Genomic DNA, 20882 nt, shown 5'->3' on the forward strand with positions numbered 1-20882 from the left:
TTTGACTGCTGTTGAAGTAGCTGCCACGTTCTTTTGCATATTGGAATTTGAAAGGTTACATTAGGCTTTGTAAAGTGGGTACGAAAAGTAATTTAGAAGTATATACAATTTTAACATACAGTCCTTGCATTCCCCCATATCTAGATTTTTATCACATTTTTGCAAATTTTATTACATTACAAATGAGTACCTGTAATGTGAAGAAAATTTATTTTCATCCTCACCACTGCTAGCATCTGGTAGCATCCATGGATAATTTAAAGATAAGCTGTGGTTCATCAAAACTTTTATGAGATTTCCTATCTCATTTGCAAATTGGGGAGCATTGATGTATTCGGCTATTTCAGAATTAAAATATAGTGTTGTTCTCTACTTGTGTTTTCAACAATTAGGTGACCAAAGGCAAAACAAGAACCACTTGCAGCCAGCCTACCTTTAACAATCTGCAGCAAAAAAAAGGGAAACCAATAGGTACAATCTTTCCAACAGATATTAAAAGAAGATTTAAAAAACTGCTTTTTTTTTATGATTTCCAAAAACTCACCGGTTGCCTCACACGGCAGAGCCAATTCTTCCAAAACAGAGCCTTGAACTGGTGTACAGCATGCCCCATATCGTCTTCTCTTTCCTTCATCCACTTGCAGAGTGGCTTCTTAAACTGAGACTTTCTAACATATAATCATCTTCCTAAGCAGTCTGAAAGTATTATTCAGAAGCTGATTAATTCCAGCACTAGAGAATGGTGCAAGAGATTTTCCTGCTTGCTGAGAAAAGATGAGATTATGTTTCTGCCTCTTGTTTTGCATTCGTTGAGGAATCTCATCTTTCCACTTGCTTCTCAGTGCAATGACAGTAAGGGGATGGGTTTGTATAAATGCCTTCAGGGTGCTTTACTCCACAGTACATATTTTGCACTTGTTTCTATTTTTCTGGAGTAAAAATGAATGTAAACAACAGGAAAAAAGAATATGCAACACACATTTGTCTTTTTCCAGTTTGGTGACTTTCTGTCACTGCATTGTTAATGTCATGCATGTATACACTTAGAATTTTTTTAAAAAGCATAGTAGGAAAATAAGTGCGCTGCTTAACCACGTAGCCTTATAAATTTCTGTATACATCTAGAACCCTTACAAGTACACATTTGGCACTTGGTGGTCCCATTGCATCATCATATGACTGTTTTAATTTTATCTTATAAAGGATGTGTTTGACATTTCATTCTCCTTTTCCAGTATACATTACTTACATGAAGATGGAATATTCTGATGAGTCAGAAAACTGTTAATGATTGCCACATGCTGCCCAGGATGAAAATCAGTCTTCCAGCATTTCCTTCAGCAAAGAAGGAGGAAAGTTCCTGGAGCTGTGTGTGGGGATCTGCAGCGGGGGTGGGGGGGTGGGGGCGGGGGGGAGCCTACAAGTATGTGTGGCAGCAGGGCCACCCAGAGACACAGCAGGTGTCTGGCAGTGCAGCTGTGTGCAGTTTTCCTGGGGGGTGAGAGTGACTGCCCTACCAACTGGGAATGTCACTGTGAGCAGAGAAGCAAACTTTCTGTGTATTTTGTTCTACACGAATGAATTGCCTAAGGTAGAATCTGATCCCCAAAAGCTCTCTTTATGGTCAATGGAGACACATAACACAGCCATTATAGAAGTCAATTCAAACCACCTATAATCTGAATCACGAGTCACACAGACACACGTTAGGACAGTGTGATGTCTGAGCAAAATATTCATGTCTCACTATTGCTGAGTAAATTGCATCATTACACTTTCTGCAAAATTTATTAGTATTGAATGGAAGATAGATTTTAACATTCACAGCTATTTTTCCACATTAAGTGAAAAATCCCCATCAATGTAAAAACTTTTTGGATACAGAAGTCAGCAGTGAGGAATCTGACTTCCACTAGATTTGAGCTAAGGCAGCAATCTAAAAAATTAGTAAATCTGATACTTCTGCAATGAGCAACTGCGCATCTGTAAGTCCACTGAGCTCTGCCAGTCTCCATGGGATGAGGTTCAGCTGGTGCCTTATGTCCAGTGCCTGAGCTTCCCTTTCCCAAGCTGTGAATTTGAGTCACTTAGCAGCAAGTTTTGGCCCTCCAAAGCATGTTGGGAATCTTAGTTAATCCATGTTAAATTGACTGATTAATCTGTTAAAATCTTTGTATTTGAAATGGTTGAATTTTTACATTTTCCATGGGTTCAAAGAGTAGAGAAAAAGCAGATTATATCGGTGTCATGAATTCATAACTTTTTATACAGTGGTAAAAATCTCCTCCCAGCAAAGCAGAAATCACAGATGTAGAATATGATTAGCTGAACACCTTTATTCCTCTTTATGGCAGGATTTCTGTTTCTCTGCTCTGAGACTGAAAAATTACAAAGTAATCATTTTGCTTTAAATGGAAATGTGAAAGTCCTCAGGACATACTAGAAAACTAAGTAGTTCAGTGTTTACCTGAATGATGTTAAGCATGTTTGTACCTCTAAGACAGGATTAATTATGCATGAATGTGGGTCCATTGAGCACATCTTCTGTTCTTCCATTAACCTCTATTTCCCACTCCACTCTGCCATCAAAGTGCACATCTTCAGCAGTCATCAAGCATGTCACTATCTTTATTCTTCCTTCAGTGCTGTGGAGCAGAGCCACATGTCCCCGGTGCCTACTCTCTCCCATCATGCCCCCACTATGCAGCTCTCCTCTTGGCATGCCCTATGGTGGCTAAGTGTAGCTGGACAAAGAACTGAAAACAAAGAACTTACCTCACCAAGGAGCTCCACTTCACAGCTGGCTGGCATTTGCATAAGGGACGTTTCTGCCTTTAGTCAAGCAATACTAAAATCCCTGCTATTTCAGAGTACGTACAGTAATTTGTTTACTAGGACCAAAAGTGAAATTCTAAGATAGCCAAGATGAAAATTCTGTGCACAATTTGCATTTTTAAACAAATATTTGTCAATAATTGAATATTGTGAATATATGCATGAGTTCACACAGCCATTTTAGAAAGCTGTGGAGCAGGATCTACAACGTGTGATTTGTAGGAAATTATAAACTAATCATTCAGCGTAATTGTAAGCCGTTATTTATCAAAGCATCTGATACAGAAGACAGTTCCTGACGGTCAGTACGTAAGCCAAAACAGCTCACATGAACCATTTGCCAAATTATTTTGAACAAGTAATTCTACATATTTCTCTTCAGCCAACTGTATAATGTGCATATTTATTATGCTCTATATAATTACATACTCATAAATGTTGCATTCAGTTTTTTAATGCTAAACAGCTTTTCATGGACACAGGAAACAACTATTTTGTATGCAATTAGTATTCAGCACTAATGAACTACTGACTCCTTATGTTACTATACAAGATACCCAATAGACAAACACCTTTCCCCAGTGAGTTCTGTTAACTATTTGCTCTCATACATTGTCCTTTCTAAAGAAATTCATTCTTGCCTGGTATGGTGCTCTCCAGTAGTAGACTTGTTTTTTCTAGAACAAAATTTATGAAAGTAAAAGATACCTTATAAACATTCAACCAAGCACAATCCCTGCAGTGGTATTCTGGGAAATTGCTTATAACAGTGACTTTAGAAGAAGCAGGATGTATAAGCTTGATTGTATTATCTGTAATGTTATAGAAATAAGAGAAATATGAAATCATACCACCACCCACAACCCCCTAAAACAAACCCTTGGCACAAAAGAGACAATATTAAAAATTAAGCATACAGACAGAAAAAGCAAATCAGTTCTGAATATTTATTGAAAGACATGCCAGCTATATTGCTGCCATGCTGGAAGCTCTTTTGAGTGATCTAGCTTTCATCAGTACAGTGTCAAGCAGTATCCTGTGCAAGTACCAGCCTTAAATAGCAACTTTTTTTAAAAGGTTCAAACACAGCACAGTTGCTTTTAGGCTAAATAAATTATATGTTTTCAGGGCTCCTTAACAGAGCAGCTGTAGTCAACAACATCTTGAATATTTCAGGGCAAATTAGAAGGTCATCTATTTCATCATGTGCTCCACTCATTCCTTCTGGAATGGAAAAAAAAATACACCCAGAATTGGGTCTCCAAGTGAGGACAAGACAGTGACCTGCCCTTTTCTGCTTCTACTTAGCTTTAGCAGGCTTTGTCTTGGTTTTAACTTAAAAAAATACTCCTATAATATGCAAGATATCCAAAATCACTAGGGCAGAAAAGGCAGAGAATCTTCTGTCAGCATCCAACTCTGGTTTTAAAACTTGACTGCTTTATAATATACCATCAACATGCCATGTCTAGCCTACAGTTTTAATATAAACTAATTAAAAGTAGGTTGACAAGCACATTCAAAGAAACATAGTTTCATATGTTAAGTAGGTTAAAGCCCAGGAGCCAAAAATATTGTTTGGTAGACAGGAATGCAGTCAAATCATATGAGAATATGGCTGGGAATCTGCTAAACTAGCATATTTTCCTATTACCACCCACAATTCCTTTCACAAGGTTTACTGTGTGATCACAAGGCTTTCCTTTTAACATTCTTAGAAGTAGTGCTTGTAAATATTTACATAGCACAGACCTGTTTTACAAAGTGCCTTTGCACTTGTATGCAAAGATGCAAGATGACATCAATTAGTAACAACTTTCCTGAGAGACACTTCCTGTGTGCAAAGTTAGGATATGATAAAAAAGATAGTTGTGGGCAAGGTCAAATAATAGGGCTGAATAAAATGGAGCACATTAAACAAACAAACAGACCCAATCTCACAAGGTGGCCAGTGGTTTGTTTGAGCTTCTGGACAGCTCTAGGAATTTTATTCTTTTAATATGACAGACTGATACTAAACTGAAAATTTTCTCAGAGTTACAAGCTCAGTGCCAACAAGAAGCATCTGGAACCAGGTTTCTGTGTCGTGTAAAACCGGCTCTGTCCACCTTTTTCTACTGCTGCATTTTGTTTGCAGCCTGAGCAAAAGCATCGTCCCTGTCAGCATTACTCTTTATTCTATTATTGTACCATAGAGTTTCAGATTTAATGTTGCTCTGTTCAGTGACCTCCTTTCTCTGCCTTTCAGGCAGAAGATTTTTTTAACTGTAATCTAATTCATACTCTGGAGTATAATATTAAATGGTAATTATTTTAGAAAGAGAAAGCATGTATTTAGGTCACTCCAACTTAAAAACTGACAAACGTTAAAGGAAAGCAAACCTCATCACCTTGTAGCAAACAGCAATAATCTCATCAAATCACATTTCTGTGCTTTTTTGTATTCAAGTTGTTGCATGCAGATCCAGTGCCCAAATCTCAGTTTGCTGCTTGCACTACTGAGTGCTGCATCCAGAACATAACTGCCTGTTGATGGGCAAATCTAGAAACATTCACACTTTAGTTTCTTTCACCTACCTTATCAATGGAAATTAAACACATTTCTGATTCAACTATATAAAAACTCTATTTAGGAATGTACTGAGAACCAGACTTGAGAAGAAAATCCAGTTCTGTTACACAATGCACTGAAAAGCCTTTGCAAGGACTTAGGAAGAATGTTAAAAAAGAGATATTGCATATTACATGTGTATATCTTCAAGAAATACTGAAATTAATGAATTATTTTGCCTGTTTCTTAAAGACAAAAATATTTATATTCTAAGCATTTTGTCAATAGGTCATTTCAAAATGTTCCTTTTCGGGATTTCTCATACCTTCCATTTAAGAAAATCCTTCTCTGAAATTTATCAAGATGTCAAAAATAAAAATCCACTCCAAGTCGCTAATCAAGTTACTGCACATTCTCAATCTCTTGCAAATGTGACACAAATTCATTCTAGCATATGTTCATCATGGTCTCAATGATTTAATAAAAAGGTAGTAACAGGCCAGAATACCATGAATCACAGAACAAACCATTTGTAGAAACCACTATTTTCCCCCTTCACACTTCCACACTATTCATATCTTCTACCTTTCCTTTTGCTTTTACCTTTTCTGATCTCTGGAATAAACTGATTCCATAGTCTATTGCTAGGTACAGGGTGGCACAGAGAACTAAAGCAGGCCTTTGACTTGAAATTGAACTGTATAGGGTTTGCAGGATTTGTATATCTACCAGGAGACGCTGCACTATGTAATATCAAACATATATGTAATATCATAGATGCTTTTAAAAATATCACCAGTCCAAGTCCTGATTCATGTTCCACAGAACAAATGTGAATGGCTAACATTAAATAATTGATTCACATATAAAAGCCTGTTAAATATTTTATAATTATTTATGGATGTCTTTGTAAAACCTACAGGAAGGTAACTTCACTCCCGGATGCACACAGCTGACTCATTTCTTTATCTCTCTGCCCAGTTGCAGTCACAAGGGAAAATACAATAGTTCTTATCAGGGTAACATTCCGGCAAGTTTCCTCTGAAGCCAAGTATTTGTTGCACATAAAATGTCTATAGAGCACCCTCTTGCATTAGGAATACAGCATTACAGGATGGTGACCAGTAGAAACAACAGGATACTTGGTCCCCTTTGAATGCAAATTTTACCTTGTCATACATCCCTTTACTCCATCCGTTAGAAAGCAAAATATTTTAGCAGAAAGAAAATACAGTGTCCTAAGGAACAGTGGGAAGGAGAAAGAACATATTGGCAAAAAGTGAATGGCTACATTTGTCCAGGGGTTTCTGCTAGGGTCTTGTGTATTGATTTAATAGCATAGTTGCATCACTCCATGAACGCTTGACCTTTAGCTTCAAGTTAGCTAGGCCACAATGCTAATTATATTTCAGCATGTAGCACGTAGATTTTTGTATTAGTTATCAAAAGAGATATGCCTACTTTATATGACTGTAAACACAAAATCTTTGTAGTTTCAATTGACAGCTCACACTTAAATGATTTAAGAACTTTTTCTTTTTAAGCAGTTTCCAAATTATTGCTGTCCTTCCTTTAAAAAGACAAATCACATCATTCCAGATTCATACCTCCAGGGCAACTGCAGTAATATGCTTCCTCAAAACTTCAAAGAGCCACATTAGGCGTTTCTCTGTTTTCTTGGTATTTTTCTTCTCTTTAGTTAATTCATAGTAAGTATTTCTTTTACAACAGCACACTGTCTCCTCCAAACCCATACTGGTCAGTTTGGTATAAGCTTTTCTTGAGCTCAGAGTGCAGCACTTTGCTTCTTAAGTGATCTTTTTATCTCCTTGCTACTGGGAACAGGAGGCTGCAAAGCAAGGATGTGCTTTGTTGCATGTTTCTCAAGGGACCTCACAGGCTTCCTGCAATGCCCAGGCAAGCAATAGGAACAATTAAGCACTGACTTTTGCTTTTTTAAATAAGGGAGGAAGGGTTCAAACACATGTAGAGCCGTTCCCATCCAACTCCTTTCCCTTAAGCTTAAGAGAAAAAAAAAAAAAAAAAAGTGCTTTCTCTGAAAACTTACATTCATTGTATATCCTGAGCATAAATGAGAAAATGTTTTTTAAAATAAAGGAAGACTAAATAAGTAAATTTTTAAAAATCTAACATTTTTACCTGTTCTCCAGCTGAAAATTCTTCAAATTTACTACTAATCCTCATTGGCAGTTTCCTGTTCACAGGAGTCATCCCTTTCTTTATTGATGTTTTCATTACTTTGCTTCCAGTTTCTGCCACATCTTGGTGATTGTGTCTACTACTACATCACTTCCTCTTAGACCTAGCTCGCTACGCTCGTTAACAGTGTTGCAGACTACAATCCTTAGCTGGACCAGTGACAGCTGTTCTGAGATTTTATTCAGACTCTCTTGACCTGTAACTCCTCCTAGGACGACTCCTCCACTGCAGGAGGGAAAAAAAAAAAATATTCATTTTTCTTTAGCTGATCACATACTTACATGCTAACCACAGCAGCAAAGCTGCAATGAGTACGATTCATTACTAGGCCAACGGTACTGGAAAAATTGCAGAAATTGTTTTGATGGCATGTACAGTCAATAGGCATTCTCCAGGTCTTCAGAAGAACCGGGAACCATTGCAACAGTGAGTGTTATGTCCTGAAGACATGGAGGCGAAAAAGAATTTAAAAAGAAACAAAGTAAAAGGAAAAAAAATGAACTACCATAATGCAGTCCTGTGAACATGCTGTGCATCTCCTGAATGTGTGTGCTTCCTCTTCAGTAAGCAGGAGCCTTGTCTCAGCGAAGGACCAATGCTCTTCAGTGCAAAATTACTTAATGCATAAATGTTTCCTGGGTATTGATTCAATCATATAGTTAAAATGGGATATGAATGACCTTTTTGGATCAATATCTATGAAGTATAGACATTCAACAGCTCAGTGTCAAGTCCTTAATGCTTAGAAAATTCAGTCCCACATTTTGTAATGTCATGAAATTTTAATATATGAAAATAGTATTGTTTATTTGTCAAAGTCTGCAAAAAAAATAAACTGCATTCACTTTAAGTTTTCTTTACAAGTGAAGCAACAAATACATTTATAATTTATATAATTTTTATAACAACAAGAAAGGGATTAGCATTCTTAAGTTAAAATTAAATTGGTGGCTTGCAAGTACTTGGCAATAAAAGTTTGATTTTCTTCCTAGTTTTACAGCAAGGATAAATAAAGCTTTTTCATATATTATAACAGGCTTTTCCTTCACAACACATCCACTTTCCAAGTCACAGAAAAGTGAGTCATATCCAGCAACAAGTGACTAAGCAATACTTAACTGAAGTCCATTCAGCACAGTCAGTTCCCAAAGCAGTGACATAAATGATTAATTTCCATAGACACATGGAATGCCATAAGGTATTCTGAGGCAAAAGACCTTTAATACACACAAGTCGTGACCAGGACTTCAGCTGCGCAAAGGACTTCTATAAAACAAAGATGAATATTTCACACTTTCCCAAGACTTTTCTTAATGAAATATCCCACTAATTTCTGCGGTCTCTGCTGATACTCCAGAAGTACATCATGTGAGCTACTAATCTGATCCCCTTCAAGCCGATTCAGAAGAGTGACACACACTACAGCAGCTAGAAATTAAAAGACAGCATTAGTTAGGAATGACATTCTGGCACTTCTACAGTCCAAAAGTATAAACATTTGAATGAACAGCTAGAATATTAGAAATATGAGAGAAAACAAACCCCAAAAATGGTGCACAATACTGTAAGATGTTAGGGGACTAGCATGCTGTGGATGATACACAAAAAAGTTAAAAATAGTTTCAGACAACTGATCACTACATTAATAAAGCAAAAGCTCTCAGGCAGCTGCAGATACTTATTGTTGTATCATGATTCTTATGTTTTTCTGGTTAGGAAATGTATTTCACAAGCACCCAGGACTTGATTGTTAGGAAGTGATGAGAGACGCTGTTCTAGCAGATGTAGCTAGAGCCCTCTGCTATCTACCTTATCCCCAACTCAAATCCCTGTGCTGTGCATAGCATCCTTCAGGAACTAGCAGATGAGCCGCTTCAACTTCCATGGATGGGAGCACTGCAAGTACATGAGGATCTCACAGATCATCTCAGGCTTATCTACCACCTTTTGGTAATCAAAGCCCCAAAGGTAATGTAAAGGAGGCTTTCACTCAATCTGAGCTCAACCACCACTCTTCTGTATCTGAGGTTGCTGCTAGTGACAATCTGCAGAGCACAAGCAGTAACACACATCACAGACCTACAAAGTAGAGGCAGCAAAAGGACCAGGCACCCTAATGGCTCAGTGACAGCATGGGTTGGGTATTTAATCAATCATCCTCAAGTCAGTAAGAACTGAGGATGTTTGATGTAACTGTTGGACGACTTGTTTATTTTCCTTCATTTCGTCCTCAAATTTAAGGAAGTTTGAGAAACATCAGTGTTTTAAATTGGTAAATTCCTTGCCAAGGGAAGTGAGAGACTATAGTTAACAAGGTAAGTAGAAAGACACCATATCATATTATTTGTAAACTTTTTTTTTTTTCTTTCTGATCTTTACTGAAAATTAGTTAGCTTATGTAAAAATATTAAAAACGTCTATATGATTAGGAATTATTTATTCATGAGGCCACTAAAAATCTATAACTGTTCAAGAACTAAAGCCCTAAGTCGACACATAATATTTTCAATTTAATATGAAAGTACAGAAAGTTATTATAGTTTTATATATATGAGTATCATCTGATTGCTTAAATTAACCAGTTGCTTCCTGTAAACTTCTAAAACTAACTGAAGAAAGCAAATTAATGCTATAGGTTAATTAGGTATTTTAATTATTTATGTGCTTGCATGGGCTGGAACAGCAAATGACAGAACTAAACTGTGTAAGAACGATGTGAGGAAGTTTGCATAAACTGTGAATATATATGACACAAATCAAACATTCATAGCAACAAAACTATAACCAAAACTGTTTTCTTAATAGGCAGAACGCATGTTAGCACCTCAGTCAGTTTTTACCACAGGCCCCCTGCAATGCAGAAAACTTCCTATAGCTTGAATAAAGTGACTTTAAGTTAGTTTACCTTTGACACCGCTGAGATTACACATTGCAGCAAATACGGAAGACTCCATCTCTATGTTTCTGACACCAGAATCATAAGCTTCCTTTAAATACTGCAGCTTCTCTTCTTCATTATACAAGCAGATTGCACCATCCAACCTGCCCTGTCCTACAAAGTCATTTTGTAGAAATTTTCAGAGTGATGAAGCCACAGAACAAATTCAGTTTCTAAAACACCCAGTTATTGCAGTTTCCCCTATAAGTATCCAGCTTTTTACTACTACTCTTTATTGTCATGAACAACACAAATAGGACAAAGTGTCTATTGCTAGAGCTTCTACATATTATTTGTATTTTTTGTAATATGAATCCAGTAATTGATCTTCTCCAGCTTAAATTCTCAAATTCATGAATGGGAAAATGTAAATAGTAGATTTCCACATGCGTGGCATGTATCAAAATCAGCAGCAAACTTTAAGCTGTATGGAAATGCTGCATTTTTTCTGTTTAATCGCTGTCTAGAAAAACTGCCAGGTTTGAAAATGCTATCCTGATGCTACCTTAAAAGGATGAATGTTTTGTTACTTACAGACTCTCTAAGGTAAGAGGTGAAGAGTCTCTTAGCCAGTTAGCTTAATACTATTGTATTTTTTTGAAAAAATTAGTTTATTCCAATTATTCAAGAATAACACCTACAGATAAAACGGCAGCAGGTTAGGTACAGTAAAGTTAAATTACACAGTGTTTTACTCTATCTTTTTCTTCTCAGCAGATATACTCCTAAATTAATGTCCTTGAGCCTGTTCTGGTTTTGCTGTATAAGCTGAAAACATTCCTGATGTTTTTTAGTGTAGCTTGCACCTGTGATTGGTGTCTGAGGAGATACACAAACTGACAGTTTCTGACCAAGTTTGAGCACTATTATGAAAGACCATGTGTTCCCCTCTGCATTGCACCCTTTGTCACCTATTCAGGAACACCTAGAGAAAGATGGGTGCCATCAGGTGCCATTTACATCCTGTTCTTGCAAGATTTGAAAGATGTTTGTGAATAGACATGGGAGATGAAAAATCACCTGAATGTCTATGTGTTTACCCAAAGTAAGCATTGGAGCTTTGCCCCTCCTATGTAGCCGCATTTACACAACTCAGCAGAATATTGTCTTCAGTCATCTGATCACCACCACTTGGCTCAAAATGAGCACTGGAAACAAGTCTCAACACTTCTTTTAGAAAAGATTTACTTTAGATACTTAACCAGTGAAAAAAAAAACCAACCCCGAAACAGCCACAGATAATTCACACTCCTTTAATCCTCTAGGATGCCTCAAAAAATCACAGAAATTTTGTGACAAATGTACCTAACTGGTGAGTGCATGAAAAGTGTACAGTAGATGTACTAGATGTAGTTCAGAGGATCTACTAGAGCTGGGGGAAGACAAAACTTCCACAAAATTAAAAGTTTAATACAGTAAACTACTAAACACAATGCTTGATTTAACATATATGAAAAATAGATTAATTACAGTTGACAAGACTACTCAAAGTAGGAAATGCATTCTGTTCAGTGAACTGGAACATTAATGTTAAAATATTATTTATTACTTACTTACCTATCTCTGCTTACCAATACACTTACGTTAGTCACCAGCCTTACCTTCATAGAAATCCAAAGTGCACATCGTGTTTCCAATGACTGTATTGAACTGATTGATTTCTTTACTGCACTGCATCAGTTCCTTAGCTAGCTGTTCATCTAGGTTTGTACTGCGAATTACAGTCTTTCCCAGAACAACCTGTTCAAACTGAGGTTTGAAGGTGGCATCTACAGACTGCCTAGTTATAACCACTGAGCCTGGCTCCAGACCTGCAGTAAAAATAAACAGATATAGCTTCACAATGTAGTTAATGCTCTGTTTCCATACACATAAAATACACATCTTGACCGAACTCTGCTTCTTTTAAAGGTGGCACTTTTGCCCCTGAATTCACCAAGGGGATTTTTTTGTGCATGACTAGCTGCTTCAGTTTATTATTATAAATAATATCTGAAAGAATGAAATTTTTCCTTTTTCACTATATATTCTTTCATACCTCGTACAGGACAGGAATGTCCTTGTCCTCACATTGTCAGATCTCTTAAGTGTGTTTTCTCTATCCAAGGACAGATACTGCCTTTTATTTTAAAATTATGGAAGTAAAATTATTCATCTCCTGTGCAAAACTGTTCTCACCATCAATCACTTACTTGAAGAGAGATGCTTTACTCTCCTACAAAGATGTTTTGGTTTGAAGATAAAAAGAAATCAAGAGGGGAAATACCTATTCCACCAGATGTGCCAATGCGAATAATGGTTATGTTGGAACACTTGGCATGATACAACAGTTTGATCAGCTCGTGCAACATGATTGAAATAGAAGGAATGCCCATACCGTGCTGAAATGAAAGCAGAAATTCATATTCGACATTCACATAGACAATGCAAAACATATATGGAAGAAGGAGCTGGACAGTATCTCCTTCCAACTCATTCCCACAAAAACCCTACCTAACCTATGGGCCTACTGAAAGGCTACTGCAGATAAACAGAAAGACTCCCACTGGCTTTGGTACCCTATGGATGAAGTACAATATTTCTAAAAATCATGAATTACAAAATATTTATATTCCTAAAAGTTTAAGTGGTGTCCTTTCCTAATAGTTGACAAATGCACTTCATCATAGAACTTTTCTTAAAAACAAGAAAAACCCCACTCTGATTTTTTTTTACCAACCTGAAGTGCTAGTAAGTAGTTAAGCTAATTTTTTTTCAAAACACAGATTTTGTGGTTTATCACCACGAAGTTCAGCAAACATAAATCCACCTTAACTTGCATGACAATGCAATAACTACAACCCAAAAGAAAGGGTACAGAATGATACTACAGTTATGTAACTGCAACTGAAATATGTAATCATATCTACAAATTAAAGGTATGAAGTTATAAAATGCACACATGAGTTAGCAACACAAGTCCCATGGAATGCTACTCTTAAGCTATGTTAGCATATCTGATAATGCCACTGCAGATACTTACTTAGCTCTGGATGCAATAGAGCAGTATCTTCCAATACCCCACATGCATCACATGACCGTTTTTCCCCCCCATTATTCAGGAAACATAACAGGGAGGACTCAACAGTAAGTCTGTTAAATTATAAGGCAATTCCTGCAATATCTCAGTGGTACGCTAAAGAAAAAGGAGGTAACAAAGGAATGAAGGCCTCGGAGATTTGACCTCTTACAAGAAAGGGCTAAAAAGGAATTCTTATTTAGCTGACTGCACTATTTTGAGCGTGGCTGACACAAACTTAATAACCTGACTCTGTTTATTAAGTGTTTAAAAGAAATGTGCATTCATATTTTCTACTTTGAACAGCAAAATTGAACTGTGTCGCATACCTGATTCAGTGAGGCACTTACACTGACTGACAAAACGGGTCCCACTTTATACATTGCGTAACGGTCAGTTCCTGCACAGATGTTAGGATAGTCACAATCAGGGCTCCCAAGCCCCAGCTCTTCAGCTATGTAGGCGATAAAAGCTTTCATCCGTGAAGGACTTCCTCCAACACATACAAACTGGGGTGGACAGTATTCAACAAAACAAAATCAATTGCACGATGCAGCATATCAAAGAACATGCAAGGATCAACATGAGGATGCAAACACCTTCAGTTAACACAAAGCTATTCCCAGATGTAGTTCTTCTCGTAATCATTCTAAAAGGCCATGAAGAAAAATCATGGGGGAAAAAAAACCACACCAACCCTTCTATATAGCACTCAAACACCTTCATCTTGTTTTAACTAGTAAAAGACAGATACTGACTTAAAGGCCACCCAAAAAGGAGTTCTACCTGAACAGAAAGTTCAGTGTTTTCTTTTTTACTGGATGGAAAGAAACAGTCAGAAACAATTATCCCCATTTGCTTGATATTGAAAGTGACAAGAACCCACAAAATCTTACCACCTTTCCATTTATTCCTCAGTTGGTGGCATGCTGATACATTTAGTCTTATTTTGAAGACAGCTACACTTCCACCTTCTGCAGAAAAGCTTAGTCTTGCTGAATGAAATGAATCATCTTACCTTTACATCTCCAAACAATGTCGGAAAATCATGGGTACCAGTCCCAAGAGCAAAATGGTACAGGAAGTCTTCTTTCATTTTCTCCAGATGAGGGTTGCAGAGATGGATAAAATTCTCTCTACCAGGACAGCAGCATTGTGAAACACAGAGTACATACAAACCCTTACATTGAACATGCTAATTTTGCAAAGTCAAGCAGGAGAAGCTGGAAAATGCCACACCTAAGCATGACTGCACTACCTTATTTCGGTTCTTCATGCATTATGTTAAGGAAATTCTAAATTTCTTGACCATCTTATGTCTTATAATAAAATCACATATGATATTTAACTTCCATTCAAGGCACAGGATGAAATAGCTGAAGAAAAGCCCAGATGGTAGGATGCATTTGCAACAGCACAACCTTTACCTTAAAGAGTATTAAAGCTGTGAACCAGGCTGGGCCTTTATGGTGAGCAGAACAATAGGAGTAGGACCAGGGAATATTCAGTAGGCCACATTACTACACAGACAATCTGTAACTAAGCTGAAAAGCAAACCTGACCTCTAGTTTGACTGACCCCCCTGGCCACCTAAGAGGAGTAGGAAGATTTGGGCTTTAAAGACAGGCACAAAGGGGAATTCTGGCTATTTGGATCACTGTAACTCTGTGTCACCCAGTCAGAAGGAAAAAACTCTACAGTATGGGACTAGTAACAAGTACAGATGATCTGAAATAGGATAGGAAAGAGGCAAATGGGAATTTGAAGCAAAGAGAAAAAGAAAAAAAAATGCAAGAAAAAGGAAAAGAAGAAAAGGTAATAGTTCACTTCCTCTTGTTTCCTGCAGGAAAGTGATATAGTTTAAAAAAAAAAAAAAAAGGGCAAAAAAAGGCTTTTCTGAAGAACCAGGAAACAACAAGGCAAGGATACGTAGCACATGGGATCACCTTCATGGAAAATCTGATAGTGGACTAAGCAAGCAAGCTGAATGATTCATAAAATGTCTGCCTTGTGTCCTTGATGTTTTAAGTTAAATTGAAACAGGTAGTAAAAACTAGCCAGTAATCGCAAGCTTAAGCAAAATACCGGCCAATACTTCAAAGTAGTTTTTGAGAGACTAAATCAAGCAATAAATACCTTCCAGACACAAGAAGATGACTTAATAGCTTAATGAAGGCTCACTGCAGCCACAGCATGCCTCAGCAAATTCAAACTGCTTTGTCAGAGGAGAAACAAAAGAGCTTGCCTGGAGTTTATGCAAAAAATTACGACTTCACAGGAACAACTGAAGCCTAAACAGAGGTGTTTAGTGCTATTTTAGATGTTTTAGGTTATCTTATCTGTCTCCTAATGCCTGTCCAGAAAGGCAATGCTTTTCTGTAGATCCTATGTCTTATCTGTCAGTCCTGTGCAGGATGTATTGGTTACCTTAAGAAGCCTAAAGTGGCCTGGATGCCCACACTAAGGTCACTGAACTGTTCCTCAGAAAGCAAAAGAAAATTGTTACCACCTCAATATTCCAGTACAATCATTTTTTGTTCTTGAAATTCTCTCTCCAATGTCACTAACTATCCAGCAGCAGCTGCACAACCGAAGAAAGAGGTATCATCCCAATCCACCCTATTTGTCCCTGCCCACCACAGACTACCACCTTCAGCAAGCGAAAAAGCAGCCCAACAAGGCAGGTGGTTTATTTGCCCCTTCAATAGTACTTTCTTTCCATCTCCCACACGCCCCATTTGCCTCTCTTCATACTAATCACACCTAAGGTGGAAGCAAAGGCTTTAGTTGCCTTTGCTCTTTCCTCCAAACAACACCTTTGACTCTGTGAGAAATGAAGAAGTAGTGCAGACAGCCCAGGAGTTTGCCAGTTCATGTGAACAGAATTCCCAGGCTGTCTCCTCTGAATTATTCCTGTTCAGTTTTGTGGGACTCTTGACCCTTATTTCATGGGTCATTCTTTAATGCAGATCACATAGTTGGCTGTGCTGATGTTTACTGGAATGGCTTTTACATACAAATAGCCCATGATTTGGTATCACTTTACAATTTTTTCTCAGGCAAGCAAAACATATTTCCTTCTTTATGAGAATACCAGCAATCAAAGCTTCTCTCCAGGAAACAAAATGGGAAAGGGCGAAGCCTCTATTAAAAGTACAGGGAAATTCACGTGGTATGCTCCAACACCGCTGTCCTCATGCCTGGCCTAAATAACTTCCTTGCTCAGCAGCATCTGTATTTCACCTTCTTCATCTCATACCCCACCAGCAACACTCTTCAGCCCACCGCCTCACTGCAGCTAAGGGCTCTTACTAACTTATACTGGTTATCTGCCCATCCAGATCTAATTGCAGACTTGGACCTTGGGGTAAAATGGGCAATAACAGTACGTGTATTACTATGTGTACATAGGATCAATGCCATGGATTTACAGTAGAGGCAAAGTTTGCCTGATAAAAATCTTTGTCCTGTAACTCTGAGGAGCAGACAATTTATCCCCCTCATACTGTTGTAAAGCACCTACAACTTCTGGGGGTTTAAATAAAACATGAGTATCTGAGAACTAAATATGCATGTATGGTTTTACTAAAATAAGCTTAAAGTAAGGATTAGAGAAACAAATTGAAATATTTGTTTAAACTCTTGAAGCAGGTAGGTCTGGCCATATGCAGCAACCAAAGTCAACAATTCAACAGCTCACTGGGTTAAAAAATAAAGACATCACATATGCTTGGAAAAAAATGAAAAACAGCTAGCCAGCAGAGCCCTCTGTGTAGGTGTAGTTAAAGCAGATAAAGACTCCATTTGTCAAAACAGCATCTACTAGATAACTGATGTTATAATTAGTATTTGTACCCTAAACTTTATCTTAAACTAAATGAGCGTGTAATGAGTTTGGGAAGGAAGGTAAACATAAACTTGGACAAGGCAACTAATTTCTGAATCTTACTTTGAAGACTGTTCATCATCAGTTTTCTTCTCATTTGAGACACCTGGAGCCATGTGTGCTTATACCTAGAATTATGTTAAAAAAATCAGATGTAAGTGCATCAGAATACTCCCATCTGTAAAGCTAGCATAATTAACGGTGGGAGAAAGCTTCTATACAAATGATACTATCATGAATATTAAACTCCTAAAGTAATCCAGCCACACTACAGCTTTTATAACTATAGCAAATTAGCATCTCAGATTTTTTATGGCTGAGCATCACCACTTTCAAACCACTTAAGCCTAAACTAATCCCTGGCTAACATAACTCTTATCTCCCACTACTTCTGTTGTGTGGTATAAACAACAATTGGCTCACAGGCCAGAGGGAGTTAATTCTCATAGCTGACTAACTAATCCTCTTTCTTCTATATACCTCCCATAGTGTCAGTGACTGCTGAAATAGCTTTAGCCCTTTCACCACTGGCTCCAGAAGGTTTCCAAAGCTCATCTCTGACTGTCATGATGCCCGAAACCTGACTCCAGGAAGCATCTTACTCATAATATCCTCTTCATTAAACTCCGCTTACTGACCTGAAGAGACTTTCTATCTGTCCCAGCCTAAGGATGAGGAAGACCAAAGCAAAATATGACTCCAAAAAGCAGCAGCACTCTAGTTTATCATCCATCTTGAGTATCTTTTTTCCTAATCCATTACCATAACCTATACCAAAAACCTTTCTGCATTCTCCTTTACATTTAAATAGGCAAATGTATCCCTGAGGCTTTGGTGCTGATAGGATGACAGAATTCTAATCACAGACTGACTCATTTGTTATTATTTTCAGAAGTGACTAAGGCTACATGCCAAAGTTGCTAATTCCTGGGAATGTCTTTACAGGAAGTACTGAATCACAAAGTTTTTCTTTACCCTCCCTTGCAAAGGTCCTGACAGCACAGAGATTGTAATAGAGACAGGACTAGAATGCTTAAAAGCCCCAGGATTACACTACAAGGAAATAAATAAATAAATTTTAAAAAAAAAAAATCAATCTTGCCACAGAACTACGTAATATGTGAATTTTGAAAGAACTGAAGAATGAAACAAAATAAACCTGAAGTCCACCTATTAAAAGCCACTGAATAATGGAAGTGTACTAAAATGTATAAGGACAATTAGTTTTCTTCATTTAAAATACTAACTTTTATTGAATACACCTAAACTTCACACATAACATGTCTAAATGTATACTAGAATCTGTGCTCAAGGAGTCAAAGTATGAAAGTTGCTTTTAGAATCAATTACGCATCTTTATGGTGGTATGACTAGAGTAAGTTACTACTACGCTATTATACCATGTATATTATGAGAAAAATGTGTAACTTGTTGCAAGAAAACTACAGTGCTCTGAGTCCTATTAACAAGGCATTAGAAGATAAGAAGAACAAACAACAAAGTGATTTTGATGTACCTAGATGACAAATCGCTGCAAATAAACTGAGGATACTCATTCAGCTGCTGTTCAGAGTCTTAAGCAACTACGTGATTTTTAACAGTGTTCTTGGTTCTGTGTTCCTCTAGGTAATGATGTACTTCAAAAAAACAGAGAACAAAGTTCCCTGGTCGAGTCGAAAGTCCAGAATACCCTCTCCACAGCCCCCAAGCTGCTGCCTTGGCAGGAACAGGAGCGCGCGGAAGCATTTTCCCACAGCAGACCCTTCTGGCAATCGGGTGGTAGCTAACAGGCAGCCAGTTAATATAAAGCCACAAAAAATTTCACACTGCCTAAAGAGAAGGAAGTTTTTATGGCCACGTCAAGGGCTTCAGCACTGTTCCTCAGCCAAACTTAAAACTGATGTCCAAGAAAAATGTGCTCCCAGAAGGGCTCAGCTCGAGAGCAGGCACAGCCCGCCGTAACAAGTGTGCAAATCCCCGGGCCGATGTTTAAAACCGGGCAGAATCCGCGACAATTATTATTTCTCATTTCCCCCTCCCTCTCCTTTTTTTAACGGAAAACCCAATTAATAGTATCTTTAAGGAAACGCTCTAGTTCGGCATCAGCGCAGAATCGGTATTTACACCGCGGCTTCCCTCTTGAGGTGGTACAGACAACGACAGCTCGTTCACCGTGCACATCCCTTCCTCTTGCTCCGCCGCCGGAGGTACCTGCAGGCAGCTCCCACCCACCTGCCCGCGGCAGCGACGGCACGGCACGCCCGCACCCCGCTCCGACGAGACCCCTGCCGCAGCGGCCCTTCCCGCAGCAGCGGCGCCGCACCTCCCCGCCGCCGTCCCCCCGCTGTCCCCGCCGCTGTCCCCCCGCGGCGGCCGAGGGAGGCCCGCGGGCTGCAGGGGGCCCCACCCCCCACCCCGCCCCGCGCCCCCCGAGCGGCAGCCGCCGGGGCCCGGCTCTCACCTGCGGCGGCGGGAACCGCCCGCTGCGAACCGAGGCGCGCCGCTCCTGCACCCGGGCGCTGCGGGGGCCCAGCCGCCTGCCGGCTACGGGCGGGCACCGCCCCGCCACGGGCGGGGCCCGCAGCACCGGGCGCCATTAACTCCCTGCGCGCCGGCGGCGCGGCCGCTCGGGGCGGTGGCACCGGCCCCACGGACGCCGGCGGTGGGGAGGCGAGAGCAGCGCGCCTCGTGTGCGGGCAGCGCCGGCCCCCGCCGCTCCCCCGCAGCGCTGCCAGCTCCCAGCGCCGTCCTGTACGTACGTGCTGGCACCCGCGGGACTGCGGAGTCGGGCTGCGTTGCGCCGGCATTGGTACCTACATCTGTAAATGTATATTCGTACAGACTGTCTTTAAGTGCACGTCTTTCACGAGCACTTTTGTACGGCAGAAGAAGGGGGTGAGGAAAGAGCACTGGTGGCTTCTGCTCATACCACAGAACAGACTGTTTCAGTTGGAAGGGACCTACAGGGATCACCTGGTCCGACTGCCTGACCAGCTCAGTGTGACCCAGTTAAAGCACGTTGTTAAGGGCACTGTCCAAATGCCTTTTAAACACTGACAGGCTTGGGGCACTGACCACCTCGCCAGGAAGCCTGTTCCAGTGTTTGAACACTCTCCCGGCAAAGAAGTGCTTCCTAATGTCCAGTCTGAACCTCCCCTGGCACAGCTTTGAACCATTCCCACGTGTCCTACCGCTGGATCCCAGGGAGAAGAGCTCATCGCCTCCCTCTCCCCTTCCCCTCCTCAGGGAGCTGCAGAGAAGCCATCAGGTCACCCCTCAGCCTCCTCCTATTGAACAGGACTGTCCCTAGAATCAAACCCTGAGGAACACCACTGGTGACCAGTTACCAGTCAGATGCATTCCCATTCACTACAACCCTTTGAGCTCTGCCCTT

The 20882-nt window shown here is 39.4% G+C and overlaps 2 protein-coding genes across 3 annotated transcripts in view; both read right to left on the reverse strand.

Annotated features, from left to right (window-relative positions):
• The window catches only part of ABCA13 (ATP binding cassette subfamily A member 13), a 211693-nt gene extending 210895 nt beyond the window's left edge, over positions 1 to 798 (reverse strand). The window contains exon 1 of the mRNA XM_056331501.1: positions 545 to 798. Within this exon, the coding sequence (XP_056187476.1) occupies positions 545 to 634 (90 nt within the window). The 5' untranslated portion in view covers positions 635 to 798. The remainder of the gene's footprint in view (positions 1 to 544) is intronic.
• A 7596-nt stretch (positions 799 to 8394) lies between these two features.
• UPP1 (uridine phosphorylase 1) lies at positions 8395 to 20087 on the reverse strand. Of its 2 annotated transcripts, none has more exons than XM_056332345.1 (8): positions 19950 to 20087; positions 17552 to 17616; positions 14621 to 14738; positions 13932 to 14111; positions 12811 to 12925; positions 12146 to 12355; positions 10512 to 10658; positions 8395 to 9034 (listed from the first exon to the last, which is right to left on the reverse strand). In XM_056332345.1, the coding sequence occupies exons 2-8, from the start codon at positions 17602 to 17604 to the stop codon at positions 8895 to 8897; spliced, it is 963 nt and encodes a 320-aa protein (XP_056188320.1). In that variant the 5' UTR covers positions 17605 to 17616; positions 19950 to 20087; the 3' UTR covers positions 8395 to 8894. The 2 variants fall into 2 exon arrangements, with proteins under 2 accessions (XP_056188320.1, XP_056188321.1); XM_056332346.1 differs by having other exon boundaries at positions 13953 to 14111; positions 19950 to 20086.
• Positions 20088 to 20882: the final 795 nt, after the last annotated feature.

Source organism: Falco biarmicus, chromosome 3, assembly GCF_023638135.1.
Source record: "Falco biarmicus isolate bFalBia1 chromosome 3, bFalBia1.pri, whole genome shotgun sequence".
In the NCBI taxonomy this organism is placed as follows: domain Eukaryota; kingdom Metazoa; phylum Chordata; class Aves; order Falconiformes; family Falconidae; genus Falco; species Falco biarmicus.

Coding starts and splice junctions, on each gene's coding strand:
- UPP1 (XM_056332345.1), bottom strand. CDS start 17,604: ATGGCTCCAGGTGTCTCAAATGAGAAGAAAACTGATGATGAACAGTCT. Junction 12,356..12,810: donor TGGCACATCTGGTGGAATAG/GTATTTCCCCTC, acceptor TTTTTACTGCAG/GTCTGGAGCCAGGCTCAGTG. Junction 10,659..12,145: donor CACTTTGGATTTCTATGAAG/GTAAGGCTGGTG, acceptor ATGACTTTGTAG/GACAGGGCAGGTTGGATGGT.